At 39.8% G+C, this 27,923-nt stretch overlaps 1 protein-coding gene across 1 annotated transcript; it reads left to right on the forward strand.

Moving 5' to 3' along the window:
* Window positions 1-27,923, forward strand: RNF20 (ring finger protein 20). Its single transcript, XM_008258916.4, has 21 exons — window positions 1-119; window positions 294-452; window positions 1,167-1,321; window positions 4,807-4,974; window positions 5,091-5,238; window positions 5,393-5,575; window positions 6,801-6,919; window positions 9,480-9,626; window positions 9,802-9,879; window positions 10,116-10,235; window positions 13,653-13,832; window positions 14,732-14,867; window positions 15,210-15,331; window positions 15,449-15,819; window positions 17,872-17,989; window positions 18,911-19,060; window positions 23,057-23,269; window positions 24,493-24,618; window positions 24,790-24,930; window positions 26,530-26,631; window positions 26,858-27,923. The coding sequence occupies exons 3-21, from the start codon at window positions 1,193-1,195 to the stop codon at window positions 27,032-27,034; spliced, it is 2,928 nt and encodes a 975-aa protein (XP_008257138.1). The 5' UTR covers window positions 1-119; window positions 294-452; window positions 1,167-1,192; the 3' UTR covers window positions 27,035-27,923.

Raw genomic sequence — 27,923 nt, forward strand, 5'->3', positions numbered from 1 at the left:
CGGAAGCTTTGTACCGTCTTCGCCGCGGTTCCGAGGTGAGGTGTGGGAGAAGTGCGCGGGCCTTGATGAATAACTGTCGTCAGCCGTGGTCCCGGGCCGTGCGAGTTGGAAGAACCCAGGTTAGATCACGGCCCAGGGCGCGTGGGGACTGTATGGGTTCCGGGGAATCTCACCCGCTTCAGCCTTGGCGTCTCTCCCGGGCCTGCAGTCAGTTGCGCCGGAGGTAGGGGTCCTTGGCCTTTCGCGAGTCCAATTGCGGCCCTTGCCCCGCTCCTTGTCTCCTCTCTGTCCAGGCGTGGTCCGACTCGGGTTGCTGCCACCGGTACCCGTCTTCTGGAGCTTGAATTGGAAGCAGAGTAGTCTCGGTGATGGCAGGTTTGCCTCCTGAAGTAGCCGCAGCGCTTTAACATCCGTTCCGCCCCCCCTTTGAGCTCGGAAATTCTGGAAGTCAGGTAAGACATAGTGAAATGTATTCGCCGACATTGGACAGCTGGAGAAACGGAAGCTCTTGGCCAATTCACTATTTCAAGGCAACACGGCTCCGTGAGAGGTAGACCTGGGTTTCGCACCTAGGTCTAACCTCCCTAGGGTTGCACAAAGTAATGGGGGATACGTTTGGAAATAGCAGGTGCAAACTTTAAAGGGAGAGCTGATTTTTCTGAATATTTACTTTCTATCTGGGCGAAGTTCTTTGTGTAGTTATCTCATCTATTCCATGTAATAACAATAGGAATTCCCTACTGTTTGGGAAGCTGTGGGTCACAGATGATAACTTGCCCTGGGTTCATGACATAGTAGACATTTTCCCGTTTTCTTTCAACTCTTTGATTCCTCCAGGACTGCAGAGTGAACTTTTGTCTTAATTGTGCTGTACCTTTTTGATTTTGGCACCTGAGGAAGTTCCTGACATTTATACTTGTCCTCTTTCACCGTTTGCCCATTATCTTATTTCTTGTTTCCCTTCCTTTTTAGAATATGTACATTTAGTCCTGACCCTTAACAATTTAGTGGTTTTTTTTTATACTCCTCCGCACAAAATTTGAGAATGATATTGCTTTGTGGTTAAACGGCCAGAAAAATTGCTGGTTTTTATATCATAGATGGTCTCTCTTTATTCTTACCATTTTTGCATGTCTTTTCTTGGTTTCTGCTTTTTTTTCCTCTAGGAAAACAGCTATCAGCTTTTGCCAAAATGTCAGGAATTGGAAATAAAAGAGCAGCTGGAGAACCTGGCACTTCTGTGCCTCCAGAAAAGAAGACAGCTGTTGAAGATGCAGGGACCACAGTGGAAACAATTAAGCTGGGAGGTGTCTCTTCAACGGTAGGAGGAAACCTAGGAAACAATGCTATGAAAGTATGCCTTGTCCTTTTTAAGTTGCAACCTGCAACTAAAAAAATCTGAAAGCCTTTTGGAGTAAGGGGGAGTGATTTGAAATGAAGAGGGAAATAAAATGAGCCAAAAGTAGGTACACTGATGTGGTTAGTTCTGGAGGAGAAGTACATTAACTTTTTTTTTTTTTGACGGGCAGAGTTAGAGACAGTGAGAAAGGTCTTCCTTTTCCATTGGTTCACCCCGCAAATGGCTGCTACAGCTGGCGCGCTGCACTGATCCAAAACCACGATACAGGTGCTTCTTCCTGGTCTCCCATGTGGGTGCAGGGCCCAAGCACTTGGGCCATCCTCCACTGCCTTCCCGGGCCACAGCAGAGAGCTGACCTGGAAGAGGAGCAACCAGGATAGAACCGGCACCCCAACCGAGACTAGAATCCGGGGTGCCAGTGCTGCAGGTGGAGGATTAGCCTAGTGAGCCATGGCACCGGCCAGTACATTGACATTTGATCTTTGTTTTCAGGTTATGCTATGTTCTTTTTTTTTTTTTTTTTTTACAGGCAGAGTGGACAGTGAGAGAGAGAGACAGAGAGAAAGGTCTTCCTTTGCCGTTGGTTCACCCCAAAATGGCCGCCACGGCTGGCGCGCTGCGGCCAACGCACCACGCTGATCCGAAGCCGGGAACCAGGTGCTTCTCCTGGTCTCCCATGGGGTGCAGGGCCCAAGCACTTGGGCCATCCTCCACTGCACTCCCGGGCCACAGCAGAGAGCTGGCCTAGAAGAGGGGCAACCGGGACAGAATGCAGCGCCCCAACCGGGACTAGAACCTGGTGTGCCGGCACCGCTAGGTGGAGGATTAGCCTATTGAGCTGCGGCGCCGGCTTATGCTATGTTCTTTTGAGAATCTAGAGCATGCTGCAGCATTGCCTATGGATACATAGCAGTGAAAAGATGTTGTATTCTTTTAAAAATTCAATGAAAGATTCTTGGAAGCAGTGTAGCAAAATTACTTAGAACGTGGTAAAAAGTATGAGATCAGATTGCCAGGGGTTGATTTTTAGCTCTGGCACTTCCTAGCTGCATGGCCTTGTGCCTCTGCTTGTCTAGAAAATGTAATTATAGTACCTCTTATGTTGTCGGAAGGATAAAGTGATAGTCTGTTAAGGGTTAAAATATAACTTCAGCATAGTAACTGCTCAATGAATGTGAACTATTAATAGTAATTATTGAGCTAGATAGCATAGTGGTGAATAAATAGACATTATGGAATTGGAAGTTTCATTAAAATATTTTATACTGAAAGCTCATAGTAATGTTATATTTTTGTTAGACATTAGATATTACAGATTTTGATCCGGATCTGTGTTGTGGAACTGAGTCATGGAGATGTGATGTTAAAACACATTACATTTGTATAGCTTACCAAACCATGAATGTTACTTACTTGAATTTTAGCTGAGGTTTTGAGAGGTTGAAATTTTTCAGAGTCAGAATAAGAACATTTGTAGTAAGTTGTTGATGAAGTGTCATTTTTTGAGGCTGCCTGGGATTCTAGTATTCTGTATTGGTGCCAGAAGATGATTTCTGTCTTAGCATTGCTCCACATCCTTCACCTCAAAGGCATTTATTTACCCAATAAGTAAAAATGTTGAGTTTCTGTTATTAGACATTATACTTTTCACTGAGGACAGTCCCTAGAGTTCACTCTGTAGTGTAGCACTGCTAAGGTAATAGATTTTTATAATAGAGTGAGATGTGTGCTCTTCATAAGGATAAACACACATCTTAAGGAAGCAAGAAGTACACATCCCAGTTTGAACTTTACCCAGAAAGCAGCGAGGAGCCATTGAGATGTCTTAAGTAGGGCCATAATATACTCTGATGTATGTTTGAAGAATAAACTGTGAAAGAACAAGAAGTCCAATTAGGAGTGGTATTCTGTTTTTCTCCCCTGTTTTTCTCTGAACTTCACCTCTTCGAAGGTGGGAATCTGAGGCCTGAATCTACCCATTCCTGCTCTAGTTGGTCAAAGGTTGCTCTTGAAGGCAATAACTCCTGCTACATGTTTTGACATTGGGGTGGTGAACCAGTTTGAGAATGTGGGACAGAAAAACTAGAGACTCCACAGTGTGCTTGAAATTGGCTCTGTCAGTGTGAATGGAGCTGTCCACTACGGCTGTGCTGAAATCTGGTGGGTGGACTGGACATGTGTAGATATGTTTGCTTCAGGAAACCTTTGGCGTAATCCCATAAGGGATCATAATGGCTTGGACTACTGAGGAGGTAGTGCTGACAAGATTTGCTGATAGAGCGAGTTTTTTGCAGAAACAGAATAGAATAGAGTCCTGGCACAAGTTGTGGCTTTAAAAATGTGAGCATAAGTTGGTGAATTGTGTGAATGAGTTGGGGAATTGAGGAACTTGTTATCCGATGGCAATGCCATCTGCTTAGTATTATGGGGAAGAGGACTAGGCTTGGGTTTGATATTACCCCATTGTTGAATGGGAGGTAGCTTGTTTTTTATACATATTCCTGGACAAATTGTAAGATTGTTCACGTTAGGAATGCATTATGTAAAGACATCAGTCTCCCTACCCTTACCTTTTTTTAGAAGCTCAACGTGCTGGATATAGGATTGGAATAGTCAGTTATTTAAATTAATTCAGATTGGGGTTTGTTCACAGTGGTAGAATAAAGGATTACGGGCAGAGAATTGATGCTGGCAGGCAAGTATTTGAAGGAATGTTCTACTATAGGATATAATCAGGATATGGAAAGTAGTGGAGACAGAATAGGGTTGAAAGGAAGAAAGAAGAATTCCAAATTCTGGAGATTTAAATGAGGTGAAAGGCTAGTATATTGAGGTAACAGGATGAGATACCTGGAAAGCTATGATTGTTCTTTTTCCAGTGAGTGGGAATTGGAATTTGAGATTTCAGATGTGGCATAGTTCCAGGAAATGAAAAAAGTCTAAAATGTGTTTTTTGGAATGCATGACAGCATCATTGGAGTTAAGGGATTAAGAATATTGACACCCTAGGTGCTAGAGGATTTGATGGTTTGCCCACACATATATTGAAGGCACCAGATGCATTGGCAGTAACTGGGATACAGAAAATCCAGGTGCCAAAGTCTTGCGTGAATAAAGGGCAGTGCTTAGGTGATAGATGACAGTGTTGATCAGGGTAGAGTGTGATCTGTTGAATGGTAGAGTCTTAAGGTAGCATCACCCTGTGGAGGTATCTGTCACTAGAACAGAGAGATAGTTAACGTTTAGGTTCTAGTGTATTTGTATGTATTCTCATGCGTTCTTTTCTTTATTGTCTCTCTTAGTTCTATTTATCTAATTGTTTGTTGTAAGAATTTGTTAATGAATAGCTTTATTCCTAGGAAATAACTGATCTGACCTTGTTCAGCTTAACAGCCCATTTGGCTAATTTCCTCATGGAGACTCATGCTACTGTTTTTCTGGCACAGGAGGAGTTAGACATTCGAACATTGCAAACCAAAAATCGCAAGCTGGCAGAAATGCTGGATCAGAGGCAGGCCATTGAAGATGAACTCCGTGAGCACATTGAGAAACTGGAACGACGACAGGCCACTGATGATGCCTCACTACTGATTGTCAACCGGTACTGGAGTCAGGTAGTTAATTTGTTTGCTCAGATATGTGTTTGTTCATTTTAGTTCTCCTTAGTACTCCCTTCATTTTCAAAGTTGTATCCTTTTGCATCTTCATAATTATACCTGCCCTTCTCCAGTTTGATGAAAACATCCGTATCATCCTTAAACGTTACGATCTGGAGCAGGGTTTGGGAGACCTACTCACAGAGAGAAAAGCCCTTGTTGTGCCTGAACCAGAACCAGACTCTGATAGCAATCAGGAACGTAAAGATGACCGAGAGAGAGGTGAGTGTTTGTGATGAATTCTGTCACTGCATGTTGTCTGCTTATTTGAAGAAGGGTTTCACCTTGAGGCTGTCCCTTTTAGGAAGGAAAGTAGATATTGATATTTCCAGTTTTATAATTTGGGGGGCTTCTTTTTTTCCCCCTGTGTTCTCAGGGGAAGGGCAAGAGCCAGCTTTCTCTTTCCTTGCTACTTTGGCCAGCAGTTCCAGTGAGGAAATGGAATCTCAGCTGCAGGAGCGTGTGGAGTCTTCCCGCCGAGCTGTGTCCCAGATTGTGACTGTTTATGATAAATTACAAGAAAAAGTGGAGCTTTTATCTCGGAAGCTAAACAGTGGAGGTGAGGCAAGAACCATGGAATGGGGAGAAGTGTTTGCTAATTTGTAGTTTGCAAACTTACATTTTACTTTTAATTAAATTCTTTGGAATCCTGTATCTTCAACATTATCCATAATGATGGGTTGGTGTTAATAATAGAAATTTGTGATAGAATTATATTGCTATTAACTTTGATGCTGATTAGCTATCCTACTGTCTTCATTTCTTAAAATGCAATTTTGGGGCACATTGTGTCTTATATGAATAATGCTAAAGAAACGCTATTTCTTTTTAGGGCATTGTTAAAAAGATTTATTTCTGTACTTGAAATGCAGAGTGACAGCAAGAGAGAGAGAGAAAGAGAGTGAGAGAGAGCGATCACTGTTTCATCTCCTTGTCTGGTCCCCAAATGGCTGTAATATCCCTAGCAGCCAGAGCTGGGCCAGATTAAAGACTAAGCCAGAAACTCTATCCTGGTCTCAGACATTCATGGCAGGGACCCAAGTACTTGGGCTATCTTCTGCTACCTTCCCAGGCACATTAGCAGGAAGCTGGATTGGAAGTACAGCAGCCAGGACATGAATCTTCACTCTGATATGAGATGCCAGTGTTACAGGCAGCAGCTTAACACACTGTGCCATAGTGCTCCCCCCTCAAGGCATTTTGACATTCTTGAAAGTGAAGGTTGGGGGCCGGTGCTGTGGTGCAGTGGGTTAACACCCTGGCCTGAGGTGCTGACATCCCATATGGGCACCAGTTTGAGACTCAGCTGCTCCACTTCCAGTCCAGCTCTCTAATTTGGCCTGAGATAGTGGTAGAAGATGGCCCAAGTCCTTGGGCTCCTGCACTCACATGGGAGACCCAGAAGAAGCTCCTGGCTCCTGGCTTTGGATCGGCGGAGCTCTGGCCGTTGCAGCCAATTGCAGAGTGAACCATCGGATGGAAGACCTTTCTCTCTCTCTCTCTCTCTCTCTGCCTCTCCTCTCTCTGTGTAACTCTGACTTGCAAATAAATAAATAAATCTTTAATAAAAAAAAAAAAAAGTGATGGTTATTAGGTGACCAAGCTGCAAGTTAACTCATGTCGTTAAGTCACTAACTTCTGGATTTTGTTTAGATCACTTAATAAATGCTAGCATACTTCTTGAAATTCTTAGGAAAATGAAGTGAGATAGCATGTTAATGCTTTGGTGTTTTAAAATTTGTCACTATTAGATGCTAAACTAAAGTACAGTTCTTCTTCCTCAGATAATCTGATAGTGGAGGAAGCAGTGCAAGAGCTGAATTCCTTCCTTGGACAAGAGAACATGAGGCTGCAGGAATTGACAGACCTCCTTCAGGAGAAGCATCACACCATGTCTCAGGAGGTACCTGGCCAGAAAGGAGAATTACCGTTTCTTACAGTCTATGGCAGACACTGACTTGGGATTCTGAGCACATTGTGCATTACCTTACTCTAGAAGGCCTATTTTTATAGTGAAAAGCGTGAGAGCAGGCTAAAGCAACTAGCTTTGAGAAATCAGAATCTGGGGAAGGATTAGGGAAGAAGAAGGTAACTGAATATTTCTCCTTGACTGTGCTTCTGTTTATACATTTTAGGATCTTATTCTTTAGGAAGAAATGCCATCATAATAGATTATTCCAAATACAGAAGACCACGTGTAGGTATTCATTCAGTGGTGAATAGGGTAGTAGGACCTACTGCATTGATGGGACTCAGGAACTTGAGAAATTTGAATTTTTAGTCCAGAGTTGGGCAGAAGGACTGCCATGAACAAATCATGCCTAGATTGGCAATTTTTGTATTCATACATGATGATTGAGATAAAATTATGAAAAGATCTCATAAGACTTTTGATAATCCTGATTATCATTTTGGTTTAGTTCAGAAAATACTCCATTGAAATTTGATCTACTTTAGTTTGGTCACTGAACTCTTATTGATTAGTAATTTCATAGTTACCATTTACTTAGTGCCTAGCATGTAAGCACTTTATGAGTGTTATCCCTAGTGGTACAATAACTCCCATTTTACTGCTGAGGAAACACATTCAAATAGGGTTGGTGACTGGTCTAGGGTACACAGATAGTGATTGATCTGTGTTTGAATGTAGGTCCATTTAGCTTCAAAGTTCATGTTCTTCTTAATACCCTGTTTCCTAAACTCTAGTGTTAAGATCTGTGCTGGGCTGTTGTGGGAAAATCATCTAAAGATTTTATTAATATGTATGAATTCTCACAGCCCTTCAAAGACAATAGAGTATAGCAGCACTTATAAGTAAATTGATGTGTAGTAAGTAAAAAGAATATCCATCAGTTGTATTTTAAGACTTAAACTTATTACCAAGATGGAAAGATCCTCCTTTTTCTGTCCTTTTCCCAAATCTCAGTTAGTATTACCAAGCTGGAGCATATTGTTTTGCTCAACTGGATTGATGTCCAAGATGGCTCTCTTTGGCTGTTGATGTTGGGATCTCATCTTATTTGGCCACTGGAATGCCTAAAGGTTACTCCTGCAGCATGGCAATCTCAGGGTAGTTGGATGTTTTACATAGCAGCTGACTTCTTCCAGTGAGTATCCCAAGAACACCAGGCAGTACCTGCATGACATTTCTGAGACAGCATCAGTTATGTAGTGTCCTTTTCACTGTGTCACTAAAGTTGATCTGCCTCTTTATAGGACTGTCAGTGAATTCTGGGGCCATGTTTTAAAAGTAGCACAAAGGGTCTCTATAGATTATATGAAACATGTAACAGTTTTTATTTTAAGATTTATTTATTTGAAAGAGAGTGAGAGAGAGAGAAAGAAATCTTCCATCTGCTGGTATACTTCCCAGATGGCCATAGAGGCCAGTGGCTGGGTCAGGCTGAAGCCAGGAGCTTCATTTAGGTCTCCCACCTGGGTGGCAGGGGCCCAAACACTTGGACCAACTTCCACTGCTTTTCCTGGGCCATTAGCAAGGAGTTTGATCAGAAGGGGAGTAGCTGGGACACGAATCAGCACCCACCTGGGATGCTGACATTAAAAGTGGCAGCTTTACCTACTGTGCCATAGTGCAGGCCCTGACAGTTTTGTAGCTAAAATGTTAAATAACGTTAGTGAGCATATAGCTCTTTAAATAAACAAACTAGCAATGGTTTTTGTATCTTTTTAAATTTTTACTTTAAGAGGCAGGGATTTTCCATTCATTGGATTGCCCCCCAAATGCCTGCTAAAGCAGGACTGAACCAGGCTGAAGCCAGGAACCTGGAACTCAGTGACCATGTGGGTCTCCCACAAAGGTGAGACCCAAGTACTTGAGCCATCACCTGCTGCCTCCTGAGGTGTGTGTTAGCAGGAAGCTGGATGTAGAGAGGTGCAGGGAATTGAACCAGACACTCTGATAATGGGTATGGAATTCCCAAGTGACAGCTTAACCACGAGGCCAAATGCCCATGCCAGGTTTTTGTGTCTTTATACTGTTCAATTCTAGATTTCTCCAAAGTGGGCTTAAAAGGGGAATGGAATTCTTCATTTTACTCTGTGGATTGTCATTTGTAGGAATGTAGGGAGAAAGTTAGGGGTAAAAGATAGTTGCCATTTTGAACTGTTGACTTCTAAAATATCTGATAAAATTAAGGATTTTTTTTAAAAAAATCTTAAACATACAGATTTTCTGTTGAATTTGTGGTCTGTCTAGGAAAAGGGTCCTTTGCAGAGGTACAAAAGTTACTCAGTCTTAAGTGGTCTTTTCCTTGTGTGAGGGTTCTTAACAGACTTGTACATTTTTCATGATTGTTCAGTGACTCAGAACTGTTAGAATCAGTAATTCTTTTCTGTAATTGTATGCTTGTGTATAAGCAAGGGTAAAGTTGGTGGGATTTAGAGCTTAAATGAGATGGAAGGCATTCCTTTTCTAACTTGTTCTGTTTGTCTTTGGGTTGTAGTTCTCTAAGTTGCAGAGTAAAGTGGAGACAGCTGAGTCACGGGTATCTGTCTTGGAGTCCATGATAGATGACTTGCAGTGGGATATTGACAAAATTCGAAAGAGGGAACAGCGACTCAATCGACACCTGGCAGAAGTCCTGGAACGGGTTAGTGCTATTTTATTACCATTTAGCAAGTAGAATAATTTTAGAGAGACTTCTCAGAAAGCATCAACTTGGGTAGTGATGACTGAGGAAAAAACACAGATGCATTGAAAGTACCTTAGTTAGCAGAGTAAAATCTTAGGGTCTCTTGCTAAAGAATCTTTTTTCTTCCCTTTAGGTGAATTCGAAAGGTTATAAGGTGTATGGAGCAGGGAGCAGTCTATATGGTGGCACAATCACTATCAACGCCCGGAAGGTAAACTCAAGGACCCAGTCAGGACCTTTGTTTTTTTTTTTTTGTTTTGCTTGTTTGTTTGTTTGTTTTTGACCCAGCATCAGGGCTTGTGGCTAGGTACTTAGGGTTGTGTTCACTAGTGGTAACGTGGGCTTTTGCCAGAAGAGTGGAGCAGTGAATATGGGAAGCTTAGACATGGGAATGACTTAAATTTTTTTTCTTTATTCACATATTATTATTTTCTTGCATCTCTGTAGTTTGAGGAAATGAATGCAGAGCTTGAGGAGAACAAAGAGCTGGCTCAAAACCGTCACTGTGAACTGGAAAAACTTCGCCAAGACTTTGAGGAGGTCACTACCCAAAATGAAAAGCTGAAGGTAGGAGACACATCTCTGAAGGGTGGGAAAATTAGACTCTTTGCTGATTAATCTTGTGCATGCATTCTTATGAAGCTGCATACTTTATGAGGAAAAGGAAAATGTACATAAAATTCAACATTCTTTTGTTATTTAAAAACTCTCAACAGGTTAACTACAGAAGAAATATACCACAACAAATTAGAAGCCATATATGGCAAACCCATAGTTAACACCATATTCAATGTAAAACATTGAATGCTCAGCAAGCGCTGCGGCTCACTTGGCTAATCCTCCACCTGTGGCACTGGCACCCCGGATTCTAGTCCCAGTCGGGGCGCTGGATTCTCTCCCGGTTGCTCCTCTTCCAGTCCAGCTCTCTGCTGTAGCCTGGGAAGGCAGTGGAGGATGGCCCAGTGCCTGGGCCCTGCACCCGCATGGGAGACCAGGAGGTAGCACCTGGCTCCTGGCTTCAGATCGGTGCATCGCACCAGCTGTAGCGGCCATTTGGGGGGTGAACCAACGGAAGGAAGACCTTTCTCTCTGTCTCTGTCTCACTGTCTAAATCTGCCTGTCAAAAAAAATAAAAATAAAAATAAAAAAATTGATGCTCATCCTCTAAGATCTGGAGCAAGTCAGGGATGGCCATTGTCATCAGTATAGTCCTGGAAACTCCGGCCAGAGCAGTGGTAAGAATAAGAAAAAAAAAAAGCCTCCAGATTGGAAAGGAAGAAGTAAAGTCATTTGCAGATGACTTGATCTTATATATAGAAAACCCTGAAGACTTCAAAAAAACTGTTAGACCTATGAACAAATCCAGTAAAATTGCAGGATACAAAATCAAAATATAAACATCAGTTGTCTTGTTTCTTTTAAGCACTAACTGCAAACTGTATGAAATGAAAAGTAGGAAAGCAGTCTTGTCCCACAATGATGCCCCCCAAAATTTTAGCAATAAATTTAGAGAAGAAGTCAGAGCTTTTTATAATGAATATGTAAAGAAACTGGTATAGGTCCACAATGGAATATTTTTTAGCCTTTGAAAAAAAAGGGGGCTGGTGATGTGGCACAGTGGATTAAGTTGCAGCTTGAGATACTAGCATCCCATATGAGTGCTATTTTTGAGTCCTGGCTACTCCATTTCTAGTCCGGCTTCCTGCTAATGCACCTGGGACAGTGGTGGAAGATAGCCCAATGTTTGAGCCCCTGCCACCCATGTGGGAGACCTGGATGGAGTTCCAGACTCCTGACTTAAATAAAGAAATCCTGTCATTTGTGATAACATGGATAATGTAGAGGACATTATGCTAAGTGAAATAAACCAGACACAGCAAGACAAATATTGCATGATTCTGCATGTGTGTGAGTTCTAGAAAAGTCAAACTCCCAGAAGAGGAGAGTAGAATGGTAGTTAGCAGACACTGGGAATGAGGACAGAGCGGAGATGCTGGTCAAAGTGTACAAAGTTTCGATTATGTAGGAAGAGTGAGTTCTAGAGAGGTGATGCATAGCATGGTGACTATGGTGACTATGGTTGAAAACACTGGATTGCATCCTTGAAATCTGCTGAGAATGTATCAAAAGGCAACTGAGGTGATTGCTAAGTTAATTATTTCACAGTGTTTACATATATCAAGAATGTACATATTCATATATAATATTTGTTGATTATACCTTAATAGAGCTGAAGAGAAAAAGAAAAATATAAGTTCTGTTGACACACTATCTATTTATATTTACACCCCACCTTATTCTGAAAGAATTTAAAGATAATACACTAAGTCAGGGTACTTAGGAGTTGTTGAGAAAAAGCAGAAGGATAAAGTAGTGTGAAGATCCAAAATAGATTTTTTAAATGGGGCTTATGTGCAAAATGTTTGAAAGGAACGTGCATATTCTGTGGGAAGGTAAGGCCTTCACATGTCAGTAGTTGCCATGTGTGGGCCACACATGCGGCTCTGCAGTTCCTTGCTGCCAGATCAGAGAAGCATGATCAGTGATCCTTTTGGTTTTCAGATTTACCTGTGAGAAGCTTCTTTTCTCCAAGCCATGCAGGAAAGAAATGGGATTCTCAAAATCTTCATTACCCTTGACCATAGCTACTTGTCTTTTACAACTTAATTTGTTTCTGAGTAAAAATATAAAGATGTTTGAACTAAAAAAAAACCGCAGTTTGAGTAATTAAAGCAAACACTTGCTTAGAAGAGTAACTGTTTTTGATACCATGTCAAAAATATTTTCGGGGCCGGTGCTGTGGTGAAGCGGGTAAAGCCGCTGTCTGAGTGCCGGCATCCCCTATGGGTGCTGGTTTGAGTCCCAGCTGCTCCAATTCCAATCCAGCTCTCTGCTATGGCCTGGGAAAGTGGTAGAGGATGGCCCAAGTCCTTGGGCTCTGCACCCGCATGGGTGACCTGGAGGAAGCTCCTGTCTCCTGGCTTTGGATCAGCTCAGCTCCAGCCATTACAGCCATTTGGGGAGTGATTCAGTGGGTGGATAAACTCTCTATCCTCTCTCTCTGTCTATAACTGCCTTTCAAAAAATAAAATAAATCTAAAAAAAAAAAAAAAGAGCATGTGTTAGTGAGTGGAGTTCTCAACTACGTGTTTAAAATAAGCATCCTGCCAAATGTCATAGAGCTTTTCTAGAGGTTCTCCTGTTGTCTTTGTATCTAGGTTGAGAAAATGTAGAACATGTATGAGGATACTCAAAGTTTGTGGAAAATGTTATTAAAAATAAGTTTATTTTGATGTGAAAAGTTTTGAAGTTCATACATACAAGGGGTTTTAAAAAAATTTGTGGGAAAATATGTATTTTGAAATAACTGAATGGATTTCAGAACCTTTTTTAAAAATTTACTTATGAATTTGAAAGAGTGATAGAGAAACAGAAAGAGAATGAGATCTCCCATTTACTATTTCATTACCAAAAGGGCTGCAACATCCAGATCTGATCTGGGGCCAGAGTGAAGCCAGGAACCAGGAACTTCATCCTGGTCTTCCATATGGGTTGCAGGGTCCAAGTACTTGGGTCATCATCCTCTGCCTTCCCAGGAGCATTATCTTCCCAGGTACAACAGCTGTCTCTTGGCACTCCATCTGGGGTGCTTCAGTGCTACAGTGCTAACCTCAGAATTTTGTACACCAAAATAAACGCATCTTTTAATTCCATTTTTCCATGGACTCTTTTAAGTACCTTTTATCAAAATAGTTTTAGGGGTAAAGAGTACAGTGTATTCAGGTAGCACCTCTTGGGTAGTATGCTTTATTTGGGGCAGACTTTTACATAGAGGAACAGGTAGATAGACTTCATAATCTTCAATAAAAATTGAGTTGTTCAGGACAACCGTGAGTACAAGATTTTAATCTCCTGTCTGTCTAGCACCTGGAGCACAGTTGTTAGATTGGACTTCTGACTTTCATTTCTTTGGGTCTACCTTAGGTGGAATTGCGAAGTGCTGTGGAGGAAGTGGTTAAGGAAACTCCAGAATATCGCTGCATGCAGTCGCAGTTCTCTGTCCTGTATAATGAGAGCCTGCAGTTGAAAGCACACTTGGATGAGGCTCGGACCCTGCTTCATGGCACCAGAGGAACCCACCAGCGCCAAGTTGAGCTCATTGAGGTAATAGTCTTTCTTTGTCCTCTGTATAAGCATTGTGTCTCATTAGTTTTATAATTTTACTCTTACATGCAATTTATCTCTCATTCCTTCAGCCAGCATTTGTATAGTAGCTGTCAGTCTTTGCTAGGTGGTCGGCACCCAGAGGTGAGACAACAGAATTACTGCCTTCAGGAATCTTAAAATCTATTGAGAGAATAGTATCCATTAAAATACACTGTGATACAAAACATATCTACAGGATGTTGTGATCAAGGAGACAGGGCATCTGTTTTGACTGCAATCTTCCCAATTCTACTTGAGAAAGTGAAATATGAATCTTATGGATAAATATAAGTTTCTTTATTTATTCTTGGTAGCTAAAAGTAGTAGAAGGGCATTCTCAGTAGTGAGGACAACATATTTGAAAATCATGTCAGAGTATGACACATAGGCAGTTTAGTATGGCTGGAGCTGAGTATATCGGGGAAAATAGCTGGTAAAAAATGCGTCACTACTTGGACACCATTGTAACATGTAATGGCAGTTATAGATCCATGCTTTTTTAACCAGAAACTTTAATTCATATGTTCACTTCTATATTTTTTGTGGTTCTTAAAGTAATGATCATGCTGGCTACTTGAATACTATGTTTATATACTGTTTTAAGGTTTAGTTATCCAGTTGCAATATATTCAGTTAGTGGCCTTTATTTCTTCAGTATTCTGCCAGTTTCCAAATCATTATTTTGTGATTATCAGGTGTTCATTAAATATTGATTGAACTGGAAATTTTCAGATAATCCATTCTTTTCTTGGCATTTTTTCTCTTATAAATAAATTATATTTAGGAAATAGAATAGTAAGATACAATATTTCTACTTTTTGATAAGAATTGCTTATTGCTACACTTTTTGTATACAGCGAGATGAAGTCAGCCTTCATAAGAAGCTAAGGACTGAAGTGATCCAGCTAGAAGATACGCTGGCCCAGGTCCGCAAGGAGTATGAAATGCTGAGGATAGAATTTGAGCAGACTCTTGCTGCCAATGAACAAGCAGGTATAATTATTCTCACTCCAACCTACTGTTTGTTATAAGTTACTTCTTTGAAAGACACAGATCCTTCCCAGGATTTACACAATCTCCAGGATTGGTGGAAACTACCTGGAACTCAGAAGCTCCTAAAGTACTTTAATCAAGTCCTGTAATTCATTTTGGTTCACAGTCTGGATATTTGATTTTTAACTCAAGTGGACCAGTTTTATTTTCATCTCCTGAGAAGGTGTCTTTTTTTGTGGGTCTCCCTGTTTCTCAGAGGTTCCTGATAGGTTCTGCACTTTCTCTCCTTGTGCTTTTGCCCCTAACACAGTTCTTCATAACATTGCTATTGCTGTGTTTAAGGCCCTATAAACCGGGAGATGCGCCACCTCATCAGTAGCCTCCAGAATCATAATCACCAGCTGAAAGGTGAGGTGCTAAGGTATAAGCGGAAATTGAGAGAAGCCCAGTCGGACCTGAACAAGGTAACTGGGAGGAGTAGAATAAAGATTATTTGCTATTAAGTTTTAAAGCTATTTTTGAGTGAGGTGAGCGATGTGGTTCTCATTAGTGATGTGCATTTTTCCTCTCTTTTCTCCCAGACACGTCTGCGGAGTGGCAGTGCCCTCCTGCAGTCTCAGTCTAGTACTGAGGACTCTAAGGATGAACCTGCAGAGCTAAAACAGGACTCTGAGGACTCAGCTACCCAATCCTCAGCATCAAAATCTTCTCAGGAGGATGTCAATGAGATTAAGTCCAAACGGGATGAGGAGGAGCGAGAACGAGAAAGGAGAGAGAAAGAGAGGGAGCGAGAAAGAGAGCGGGAGAAGGAAAAGGAGAGAGAACGAGAAAAGCAGAAACTAAAAGAATCAGAAAAAGAGAGAGATTCTGCTAAGGATAAAGAGAAAGGGAAACACGATGATGTAAGGAAAAAGGAAGCGGAAATTATCAAACAGTTGAAGATTGAACTCAAGTAAGAACAATATTTAGAATAACTGTTTCTGAGTCAAAAACTAAGGTGAAGACTCCATGCATGAAATGTTTGATCGATGCCATGGCTTGTGTGCTCATTGTCACTACTTGGATGTAACTAAGTGTGCAGTTACTATGTTCTCCATCCTTAATGAAGTGTGCAGAATGACCTGGGTGGCTGTTGTGTACTCAGTGATCAGGTATCACTAAAACCCACGGTCATACCCTTATTCTTTTTTTTTTTTTTTTTTTTTTTAAGATTTATTTATTTATTCGAAAGAGTTACACAGAGAGAGAAGGAAAGGCAGAGAGAGAGAGAGAGAGAGAGGTCCTCCATCCGCTGGTTCACTCCCCAATTGGCCGCAACGGCTGGAGTTGTGCTGATATGAAGCAAGGAGCCAGGAGTTTGCTCCAGGTCTCCCATGTGGGTGCAGGGGCCCAAAGATTTGGGCTATCTTCTGCTTTCCCAGGCCGTAGCAGAGAGCTGGATTGGAAGCTGGGACTAGAACCGGCATCCATATGGGATGCTGGCACTGCAGGCAACAGCTTTACCCACTATGCCACAGTGCTGGTCCCTGCAGTCTTATTCTTTAAAAATAGGATTAAGGGAAGGAATGTCATGATTGAAGTAATACCCTTGAGAATTATTAGAAAATTAGGGGCCAGCAGTGTGGCGTGGTGGGAAAAGCCACTACCTGCAACACTGTCATCCCATATGGGTGCTGTTTTGAGTTCTAGTGGCTCCATTTCTGATCCAGCTTCCTACTAATGGCCTGGGAAAGGCAACAGAGAGTGGCCCAGGTGTTTGGGTCCCTGCTATGCTTATGGGAGACCCAGAAGAAGCTCCTGGTTCCTGGCTTCAGCCTGGAAAAGCCCTAGTCGTTGTGCCCATTTGGAGAGTGAACCAATGCATGGAAGATCTCTTTCTCTCTTCCTCTGTATGACTCTGACTTTCAAATGAATACATCTTTAAAAAAAAAAAAAAAAAAAAACAAGGGGGAAAAAAGTAACTATTAGTCTTCATTGATTTTGGGCAAATTGCTGGCATTAATTGTGATTTAAGTTATACTAAGTGGAGTATGTATCACTATACCTTCACCAAAATCTAATCTATTTGCCAACAGTTAACTGTTGGTGAATATACCAGATCATTTTAAGAGGCTTCTTGGGAAGTTTATTTCTATAGACATTGAAATAGTAAGACCCAGTGAAACATGTGTGTCATAACCTCTTGTTGTCCCTTATCCTGCATAAGCAATGACTTCTCTGATAAAACTGATTATTTCTTGATCCCAATTTTTCCTGGTTTACTCTTGGTTGATATTTGGATGTCATCCTTGGATTTATTCAAAATGCTTAAATCTCTGTGGTGTAAAATTATAGTTAAAAAGTTTAATTTTTTATTAAGAGATGAGGCTTTAATTTTCAGCTGACAGTTAAACTTTCAAAACTAGGATTAGCATATGGTACTTAATGTCTTCAGTTGTTTCCTTTTTTTCTCCTTGATCTGCTTAAGGCAAATATTCTTTTCTCAGATGTGGTGTAAGAATCATTATTCTTCTTCATTTGTGGGATTTTCATACTTCTGAAGGCTTTAGTCTGTTCATCTTAAATTTAGTGTTTAATTTTTTACTATCTTCTAACCTCTCAAAGGCTATTTTAAGATTCTTCACAATGTGGTAAGATACATCAGAATCACCAAAAATAGGAATAGATGTTTCAGACTTTTGTTTAAATGCTTTCCTAGACCCTCTCCCAGACCTACTGAATATCAGTTTCCTAAAAGTGGGGTAATGGAAATTTGCTGTTATAATAAGTGCCACAAAAGTCTGTATTTTATAACTTTTTTAGAAGACTTGGTCTGAAAGGGAATGACCCTTTTCTGTGCTGAGTGTATCCAGAAGTCTATTAATAGTCTGTGTAGAATTTTATCTTTTAAGTGTGATATAAAGTAAAATAAACTTTTTTAAATATTCTGCTCAGTTCAGAATCCCTTTGTTCCTATGCCCTTTGTTTTTTCATCATTCCCGGTCTTCTACCATGTCTGTAATAGGAAGGCACAGGAGAGCCAGAAGGAGATGAAGCTGCTGCTAGACATGTACCGCTCTGCCCCAAAGGAACAGAGAGATAAAGTTCAGCTGATGGCAGCCGAGAAGAAGTCCAAGGCAGAGGTAATCGCATCTCCCATTACCTGTGATTCTGGTTAAAATCTTCATTTGTGGAACTTTTTTTCATACTTGTCAGGAATGTGGTCCCTTTATCTACAACATTAGTGTTGAACTTAGCAACGTATTCTACTCTCTCGGAGATTCTCTAAAGTTGAGGTTTTAAGATTCTCCCTAATGTGGTAGGATATATTCGAATTACCAAGAATAGGAGTATGCTTTTCAGATTTTTTGGTTGCCCACTTTACTGATATAAATCTGTATTGCTGTAGTTACTCTTTTTTTGTTATACTCTTATACGAGTTTGGGACTTAGAAAAAAGTATGAAATGACTATTTTATTATTTTTTTAAAGATTTATTTATCTATTTGAAAGTCTGAGTTATACAGAGAAAGGAGAGAGAGAAAGAGAGAGGTCTTCCATCCGCTGGTTCACTCCCCAGTTGACTGCTGCTGCCAGAGCTGTGCCAATCCGAAGCCAGGAGCCAAGAGCTTCTTCCGGATCTCCCATGTGGGTGTAGGGGCCCAAGGACTTGGGCCATCTTCTGTTTACCCAGGCCATAGCAGAGAACTGGATCGGAAGTGGAGCAGCAGGGACTCGAACTGGCACCCATATGGGATGCCGGCACTGCAGACGGTAGCTTAACCCACTACGCCAGCCACAGCACCAGCCCCAGAAATGACTGTTTTAAAGAAAAGTACATGTGTACTCATGAAAAACATTGCTCATAGAAACATGAGATATTGAACTGGAGTGATATTAAAGCAGTATTATAATATAATGGATTAGTATATCATTTCTCATGTCCCATTAGCATGTAAAGTTCTTTTGGTGTTGTAGGCCCTCATCTGTGTTCAGTATTGATTGATTTTTATAAATGAATTATATTTTCTTTTGTCTTTGCATAATTTCTCTTCCTTCCTATAGTTGGAAGATCTAAGGCAAAGACTCAAGGATCTAGAGGATAAGGAGAAGAAAGAGAACAAGAAAATGGCCGATGAGGATGCCCTGAGGAAGATCCGGGCAGTGGAGGAGCAGATAGAATACCTGCAGAAGAAGCTGGCCATGGCCAAGCAGGTGGGTACACTTTTATTTAATTGACAGGAGACTTTAGTTGTTGACAGGTAAGTTACTGCCATTGAAATTTGCTCTTTCATTCTAGTGTTTATGATGATAGTATTGTTTCTCCTCTATTTTTTTTTTTTGCATTCAAGTTTTTCATTCTTTTGTTATTTGCAGTACAAGAAATTCACTTTTATTTTCAAATGGATAGCATCATGTTAATAAATAAGTAAACATTCTTTATTGAAAATCAGCGGAGACAGTGAATATAAAATTTTTAAAAAGGGATATGTAATTTTATATACATTATGATGAAAAATATAATAAACTAAGAAAAGTATGCTCCCCAAATAGGTTATCAATAAATAACCAATTTGTTGATTATTTCTTGGTCATTGAGCTATAGAGACTACTGCCTTTTCATAATGAACATATATTTCTTCATTTTTTGTTCCAGAGAGTTTTTAGTAACATTCAGTAATAAAGATACCAAAAATGGTGGTTGCAGCAATCATACATTCACTGTCAGGAGCAACATCACTATTTCTTTTTTTTTTTTTTTAAGTTTTTATTTATTTGAGAGGTAGAATTACAGACAGAGAAAGAAAGAGAGAGAGAGAAAGAAAGAAGGGTCTTCTATCACTGGTTCACTTCCCACATGGCTGCAATGGCCAGAACTGAGCCGATCCGAACCCAGGAGCCAGGAGCTTCTTCCAGGTATCCCACGAGGGTTTAGGGGCCCAAGCACTTAGACCATCTTCTACTGCTTTCCCAGGCCACAGCAGAGAGCTGAATCAGAAGAGGAGCAGCCGGAACTAGAACTGGCCACCATATGGTATGCCAGTGCCGCAGGCAGAGAATTAATCTATTGGCTCTGACCTCTTCACTGTTTCTTAAGAAATGACAGAACAAAAATGAGTTGAAGTAATTTTAATTGATCATTAAGTGCCTCAGAAATAAATTTTGTTGGATCTTATACACATTCGTTTTATAAAATGTAGGCCTTTGGCTTTTCTTAAATTTGGTAATTGCCGCCTTTCTTTCTCTTTCTAAAATAATTATTAGGAAATTGTACTGCTGTAGGTTCTAGAATAAGTGGAAGGAAGGCACACTATGTTCTTGTGTAGGTTAATTCATTTTATCTTAAAACTGTTAATCTTTCCTAAATTAATATAAGTTTAATGTGATCCCAATAAAAGTACTCTTTTTCTGTTTTGGTTTTCATTTTGGTATTAGACAAACTGATTTTAAGGTACTTATGGAAAAGTAAACAAGAATTATAAGAAGAACTGAAAAACTAGCAATGGGGTCTCCTCCAGGTATTAAAGTGTCAGTAGGTAAATAGCAGTTACTACAAATGCATAGAAAATCTGGAATTAGATGAAAGTACACATGAAAATTATAAATAAAGTACACTAGAAAATTATAAATAATAGAAAGAAACTATTAAATGTGATGGGACTAAAGAAAATAATGTTGGAAAATTGTTGAATATATACTTGGACATTCTACATTAGAGTGATTTCCAAATGAATCATAGAAAGGGAGACTGGGAAGTATCATTATGTGCTTAAAATTGTATATAGGAAGTATATGAAATCTGTTTTATTTATATACATAAAAATTAAGAATTTAAAAGAATTCTATGACCTATTTAGAAGTCATCCTAGAGTAGAATGTTCAAGTATGTATTCAACATTTTTCCAACTTTTTAAAAATATTTATCCCACTTTTAATAGTCTTCCTTTTCTTGACTGATTTAAAACTGTATTTTTAACATACAATAAGTATGATATAGTATTTTGAAAAATGAATGCTTTATGGAAAGCCAAGACACACTGGCAAAAAAAAAAAAAAAAAAAAAAAAAAAACAAACCCTAAATGAAAGATCTCTGTGAGTGAGATCCCAGTGGAAAGAACAGGTCTTCAAAGAAGGAGGTACCTTTCTCTGAAGGGAGGAGAGAACCTCCACTTTGACTATGACCTTGTCTAAACAAGATAACAATCGGAGAACTCAGAGGGCTTCCATAGCCTTGGAAACTCATGACTGGAGCATAGGGAGATTACTGATGCCATAAACAGGAGTGTCAATTTGTAAAGTCAACAAGAGGAGTCACTGTGCACTTACTCCTCATGTAGGATCTCTGTCCTTAATGTGCTGTACATTGAGACTTAATGCTATAACTAGTACTCAAACAGTATATTTCACTTTGTGTTTCTATGGGGGTGCAAACTGTTGAAATCTTTACTTAATGTATACTAAACTGATCTTCTGTAAAAAAAAAAAAAAAGAAGAAATTATCAATTCCCAACTTGACTCTCACTGGGATTAAACATGACAATAGGTCTGATCTGATTTCATCATCATTTAAAAAATCATCTATTATTTTTCACTTTATGTTTGTGTGGGAGCAAACTGTTGAAATCTTTACTTAATGTATGCTAAACTGATCTTCTGTATATAAAGAGAATCGAAAATGAATCCTCATGTGAATGGAAGGGGAGAGGGAGTGGGAAAGGGGAGGGATGCGGGTGGGAGAGACGATATGGGGGGGAAGCCATTGTAATCCATAAGCCGTACTTTGGAAATTTATATTCATTAAATAAAAGTTAAAAAAAAAATTAAGCATTTGATAAAATAAAAAAAAAATGAATGCTTTAAAGAGCTAGAAAAAAAAACATTGAACTCTTTGATCCATTTGGAGTAGAGAAGACTTTCTAACTATTAAAAGGCCCACCAAAAATGAATAAAAGGTTGGTTATATGAATTATGAAAAGATAAATTTCTATATGACAGAAAAACTATTAGGCAAGCTAAATGATTAAATGATAAAAAGAAAAAAATATTTTTAAGTTTTATCACAAAAGGACTTTTTTCACCTGATTTATAAAATAACTCTAAAAAATATAAAGCCATTTTAAGATTCATTTGTTACCTAGCTGATTGTTATGAAACTGCATGTTTGCAACTGCTGTGGAAATTCTATAGATAAAATTCAACACTTGTTCCTCAGTATGCAAAAGGAATTGTGTTGAGGATTTCCCATGGATACAAAAATCCAAGAACTCATATTCCTTATATAAATAGTGCAATATTTCTACATAACTTACATACCTCCTTCTGTGTACTTTAAATCATCTCTAGGTTACTTACAATACCTAATATAATGCAAGTACTATGTTAATCGTTTTACTGTATTGTTTAGAGGATAATGATAAGGAAAATGTTCATACATGTTCAGTGCAGATATAAATTTTGTGTTTTTTTTTTATTTTTTTAAAGGAATTATTTATGTAATTGAAAGAATATCAGCGAAAGAGGATGAGATAGAAACAAAGAGAAAGAGAGCAAATCTTCTATCCACTGGTTCACTCCTCAAATGGCCTCAACAGCTAGAGCTGGGCCAGGCCAAACCCAGGAGCCAAGAATTCTATTCTGGTCTCCACATGGGTGTCAGGGGCTCAAGTACTTGGGCCATATTCTGCTGCTTTCCTAGGAGCATCAGCAGGAAGCTATCTTGGTAGCAGAGCAGCCAGACTCTTAATAGCCACTGTGATATGGGTTGCTCACATTCACAGCTTTACTTGCTGTGCCACAATGCCGGCCCCTTTTTGTAAATTTTTGACCCATGGTTGGTTGAATCCCCTAATGCATTCCCTGTGGAAACAAAGGACTGACTATTATAATTAATGGAAATGTCTGAGATAATGTGGTACTTTATAATAGAATATTCTTAACTGCTGTGCTAGATTAATGTGTATATAAATATTACACGTTTAACTGAATACAAATCACTTAATAAGTATCATATGAAAAATCGATGCCAGTGACTCCAGATAATAGGTCTTCTGTTTTTCTGGGGCTCATGTAGCTACAAAACTAAGCTTTGTGTGTCTCTATTTTATGTCTAAATGAACAGTAGGACAGTTTGTAGCTTCCTAAAGTTTATAGCTTGCCTGTATGGAGTTAGAAAATTCTACTGAAATGGAAGTTCTTCTTCCTCATTTTAGGAGGAAGAAGCTCTCCTCTCTGAGATGGATGTTACAGGTCAGGCCTTTGAAGATATGCAGGAGCAAAACATCCGTTTGATGCAGCAGTTACGGGAGAAGGATGATGCCAATTTCAAGCTCATGTCAGAGCGTATCAAGTCCAATCAGATCCATAAGTTGCTTAAAGAAGAGAAAGAGGAGCTGGCAGACCAGGTTTTGACTCTGAAGACTCAGGTAATTAGAATAAATATAGCTTTCCATTGTGTTAAAGTAGGATGGGGAAAAAAAACTAAAAACGAAATGTCCACTGTTAGTGTACTGGCAAATAAATTATAAATCCCTACAAAGGAATACAGTGTAGCTGTTAAAGCAAATTTGGATCTGCTACTGTGGAAAAAATATCTAAAAATGTGTGTGCACTTACGTGCATGTGCTGTGTGTTTTTAAAATTTCTGGGAGACTGTATGAAAGATTGTAGTGAGAATGGTTGGTTGCCTATGGTTGTTGGGGTGAGAGTTTGTGAGTGAGGTGTTAGGAAGTGGGTGTGTGATTTTATATTCTACCTTTTAGTATTGTTTGATTCTTCTTTGTTAATTTCTAGAAAATGACTTTAGAACCTCTATGGCCATTCCGAAACAGATGTATTTGAATTTTTTAAGATTTTTAATTTATTTGAAAGGCAGAATTATAGAGGGAGAAACAGAGAGTGATCTTCTGTCCATTGGTTCATTCCCCAAATGACTGCTATGGCCAGGGCTGGGCCAGGCTGAAACCAGGAGCCTAGAGCTTCTTGTAGGTCTCCCACTTGCATGCAGAGCCTAAACACTTGGGCTGTCTTCTGCTGCTTTTCTAGGCACAGTAGCAGGGAGCTGGATTGAAAGTGGAGCAGCTGGGACTTGAACTGACACCCATATGGGATGCCAGCACCGTAGGCAGCAGTTTAACCTGCTGTGCCATAGCCCTTGGCCCCTATAGTTGGATTTTTGTTTGAACCATCATTTATATGTTCTGATATGAATTGCCAAGTTTTCAGAATTAGTATGGCTGGAGAAGAGGTATATATCTGTAATTACAGTTTCCTGTATTTTTGTCAATTTGGAAGAGTCTGAAATCCCAGATTCTTATTTGAATCTTGACGAATATTTTATATGAAAAATGAAGCTTTTAATTATCTCAGACCTGCTGCATGTACAAGGGGTTTTCAAAAAGGTCATGGAAAATGCGTATTATGAAAAAACTGGATTTCAAAATGTTTTTACACAAAAATAAACTTATCTTTTAATTCTATTTTCCACAAATTTTTTTGAAATGCTCTTGTATTTTGAAGAGTTCATGGGGAAAATCAGTGATAGTTGAGATTTCTAACATTTTCTATTTTGTGGGCCTGTTGACTAAGAGATCATAGTCAGTTTTATTTTATTTTCTTCCTGTTGTGTTGAAATCTGTCTTCTTCAAAGGTTGATGCCCAATTACAAGTAGTAAGGAAACTAGAAGAGAAGGAGCATCTGTTACAGAGCAACATTGGCACAGGGGAGAAGGAGCTGGGTCTTAGAACTCAAGCCTTAGAGATGAACAAACGCAAGGTATGATTGATGCCTGATCTAAAGTGATAGTCTCAGAGTAACGAGTAAGAAGAGCATTGATGAAATTATGTATTTTAGTAAAATGTTGTTCACTTTGTTCCTTGAACTTGGTTAACACTTTGCCTCATTGGAAATAAGAGGTAGTACGATGATGTTGTTTCTCCTGTGTAGGCAATGGAGGCAGCCCAGCTTGCAGATGACCTCAAAGCACAGTTGGAGTTGGCTCAGAAGAAGCTACATGATTTTCAGGATGAGATTGTGGAGAACAGTGTCACCAAAGAAAAGGACATGTTCAATTTCAAACGAGCTCAGGTAAGAGCAGTTGCCTTTTTTATATATATATATATATATATATATATATATATATATATATATATAAATTCATTTATTTTATTGGAAAGGCAGAGTTAGAAGGAGAGACAGAGACATCTTCAGTCCTCTGGTTCACCCCCTGAATGGCTGCAACAGACCAAAGCCGGGAGCCAAGACTTTCTTCCAGGTCTCCCACATGGGTGCAAGGGCCCAAGTACTTGGACCATTTTCTGCTTCTTTCCCACGTGCATTAGCAGAGAACTGGATCAGAAGTGGAGCAGCTGGGACTTGAACCAGCATCCATGTGGGATGCCGGTGTCCCAGGGGTGGCTTAACCTGCCAAGCCACAACGCTGGCCCCAAGTTGTCTTTTCTTTACATTTTGCATTTTAGATGTTTTCTGAGGTCTGAAGTAATCCGTGTGATGGAAAAGTCATTAGTCTAATGTGTGTCGTTTCCTATTAGACTGTAAGTTCCCTGTGAGAAGAGACCGAATCTGTTTGCTTTACTGCCATATCTCCCAAGCCTATTATGGTGCCTACCACCTAATTGGCATGAAATAAATATTTATTAAATGAATGAATTAATGAATTGTTAAAGCAGTAGCAGCCCAGTAATTTTAGAGGATTTAAAGTTCCTTTAGGGGACTGGTTTTGTGACACTGGCATACTATATATCAGAACACTGGTTTGAATCCCAGCTGCTCTGCTTCAGTCCAGCTCCCTGCTAATGCACCAAGTACTTGTACCCCTGCCATCCATGTGGGAGACCTAGATGGAGTTCCAGGCTTCTGGCTTTGGCCTGGCCTGACTCTGGATATTATAGCCAGTTGGGGAGTGAACCAACAGATGGGAGATCTCTGTCACTCTGCCTTTCAAATAAATAAAATAAATCTTAAAAGTTTCTCCTTGGCAGGCATGGGGGCATAGCAGATAAGCTGCCATTTAGGATGCCCACATCCATGTCAGAGTGCCCATTTGAGTCCTGGCTATTCCAGGTTTCTGATCCAGCTTTCTGCTAACACACCAGGGAAGCAGCAGATTATGGCTTATGGTCCAAGTGTTTGGGTTATTGCTACCCAGTTGGGACTCCTAGCTGACTCCTAGCTTCATCTTGGCCAAGCCCTGGCTGTTGTGGCCATTTCAGGAGTGAACCAGCAGGTGGACGATAACTCTCTCGGCTGTTTCTCCCTCTCTGTCACTCTGCCTTTCAAATAAATAAAAAGTTCTCAATTTTTGTCATGTCATCTATTTCTATACCTTTCTAAACTTTCCTAACATACATCTGTAACTTTCCAGTCTGCCTTTAGCTTAAAACTGATTACCACAAAATGAAGTGGCCTTTCCTATATATCTTATATTTCCAGAAGATGGAATTGGCAGTAGTTATGTGCAACTTTAATTTAGGGATATGATTGTGGTTGCCTGTTCTGAATCAAAATACCTTGCCATTTACAATTCCCTACATTCCTAAATATAATTGGACATAAAAAGACAGAACATACTTTCCACAATGGAAAATTCAAGTTGCAGCAATTATTTTTCTCCAAAAATGGCAGGTCTGGGGACTTGTGTCTAATGGGTATTCTGTCCTACCACAGGAGGACATCTCTAGACTTCGAAGGAAACTTGAGACCACAAAGAAACCAGACAATGTACCCAAATGTGATGAGATTCTGATGGAGGAGATTAAGGATTACAAGGTTAGCAAAACTGCCTCAGTGATTTCTTTGTGTTTTCTTGTCGGAGCCTGAAATGGTCTGTTAATGTGTTGGGAGGATAAATACTGAACTTTAAATCAAAGTAGCCTCAGAATAGTTTGCATTTTGGGTGAGAAAATAATTTGTCTCACTGCTTATGGTTTTGCTGTAGTTGTTTGCTTATATATAAGAACCGTTTGTACAATCTGATTTATTTCCTTTTTTTTAGGCACGTCTGACCTGTCCATGCTGCAACATGCGTAAAAAGGATGCTGTACTTACCAAGTGTTTTCATGTGTTCTGCTTTGAGTGTGTGAAGACACGCTATGACACCCGCCAGCGCAAATGTCCCAAGTGTAATGCTGCTTTTGGTGCCAATGATTTCCATCGCATCTACATTGGTTGAACCAAGTTATGAGAAGAGAAGCTGACTAGACAGGCACTTATTCATTAACCACCAGACCTCTACCTCTTCTCTCCTTGACAGTTTGTCAACTACGTTTCCTCTATAGACTTTATGTCAAGCTCTCCTCTCCAATAGCTAGATGACTTCAGGGGACAGGACTGGTAAATGCAAGTCTTGGGTTTTAGAATGAATTAGAAACAAACAATTCTTATTTTTCGTCGCTACCAGCTTTGTTTATTTCCGGCTTTTAGACTTTTCAACATTTTCTTCTTCAGGCCCATCATTCCTCCTGAAGAAGTTACGTTGGTATTTTTTTGACATGGAAAGGGAACAAAGTGGAAACAACACTATTTTGGGGGAGTGATCTTTTAGAAGTAAGCTATCTATGGGCACAAACTTTTCTTGATTTGGGTAGTATACTTTTTGTAAACTTAGATTATAAAATAGTATAGTTGTACTACTCTTTCCTGGATGGTTTGAAGCCTTAATGAAATTATGTCCAGGATAATTCAATCCATTTCCCCTTTACTAGCAAAGTAACTTTTAAGGTCAGCTGGCTTCCTTGTTGAAGTTATTTAAGTTTTGAATTCAGCTACTTGACGTCTTTGAATTTCTTGAGGCCAGAATAATGTCAAATGATATAACACCCTTTGTCTTCTGATGAAATCAAGATTGGAGAGGATTGGGGGGAGGGTGCAAAACTAAGAAGGTGAAGAGATTTTTCTGGGTGCTCTTGGAACCCAACACAGAGGCCTCGGGGAGCCATGAATTACTCTCATCCTCTTCTCCACAGGGGTTCTTGCAATCCCTGTTTTCCAGAAGATCCTCTGTAATGTTTTGTGGGACTTTATACTGCACAAGCTTCAATTAAAGCAGGACTCAGTTTGCA

Source organism: Oryctolagus cuniculus, chromosome 1, assembly GCF_964237555.1.
Source record: "Oryctolagus cuniculus chromosome 1, mOryCun1.1, whole genome shotgun sequence".
In the NCBI taxonomy this organism is placed as follows: domain Eukaryota; kingdom Metazoa; phylum Chordata; class Mammalia; order Lagomorpha; family Leporidae; genus Oryctolagus; species Oryctolagus cuniculus.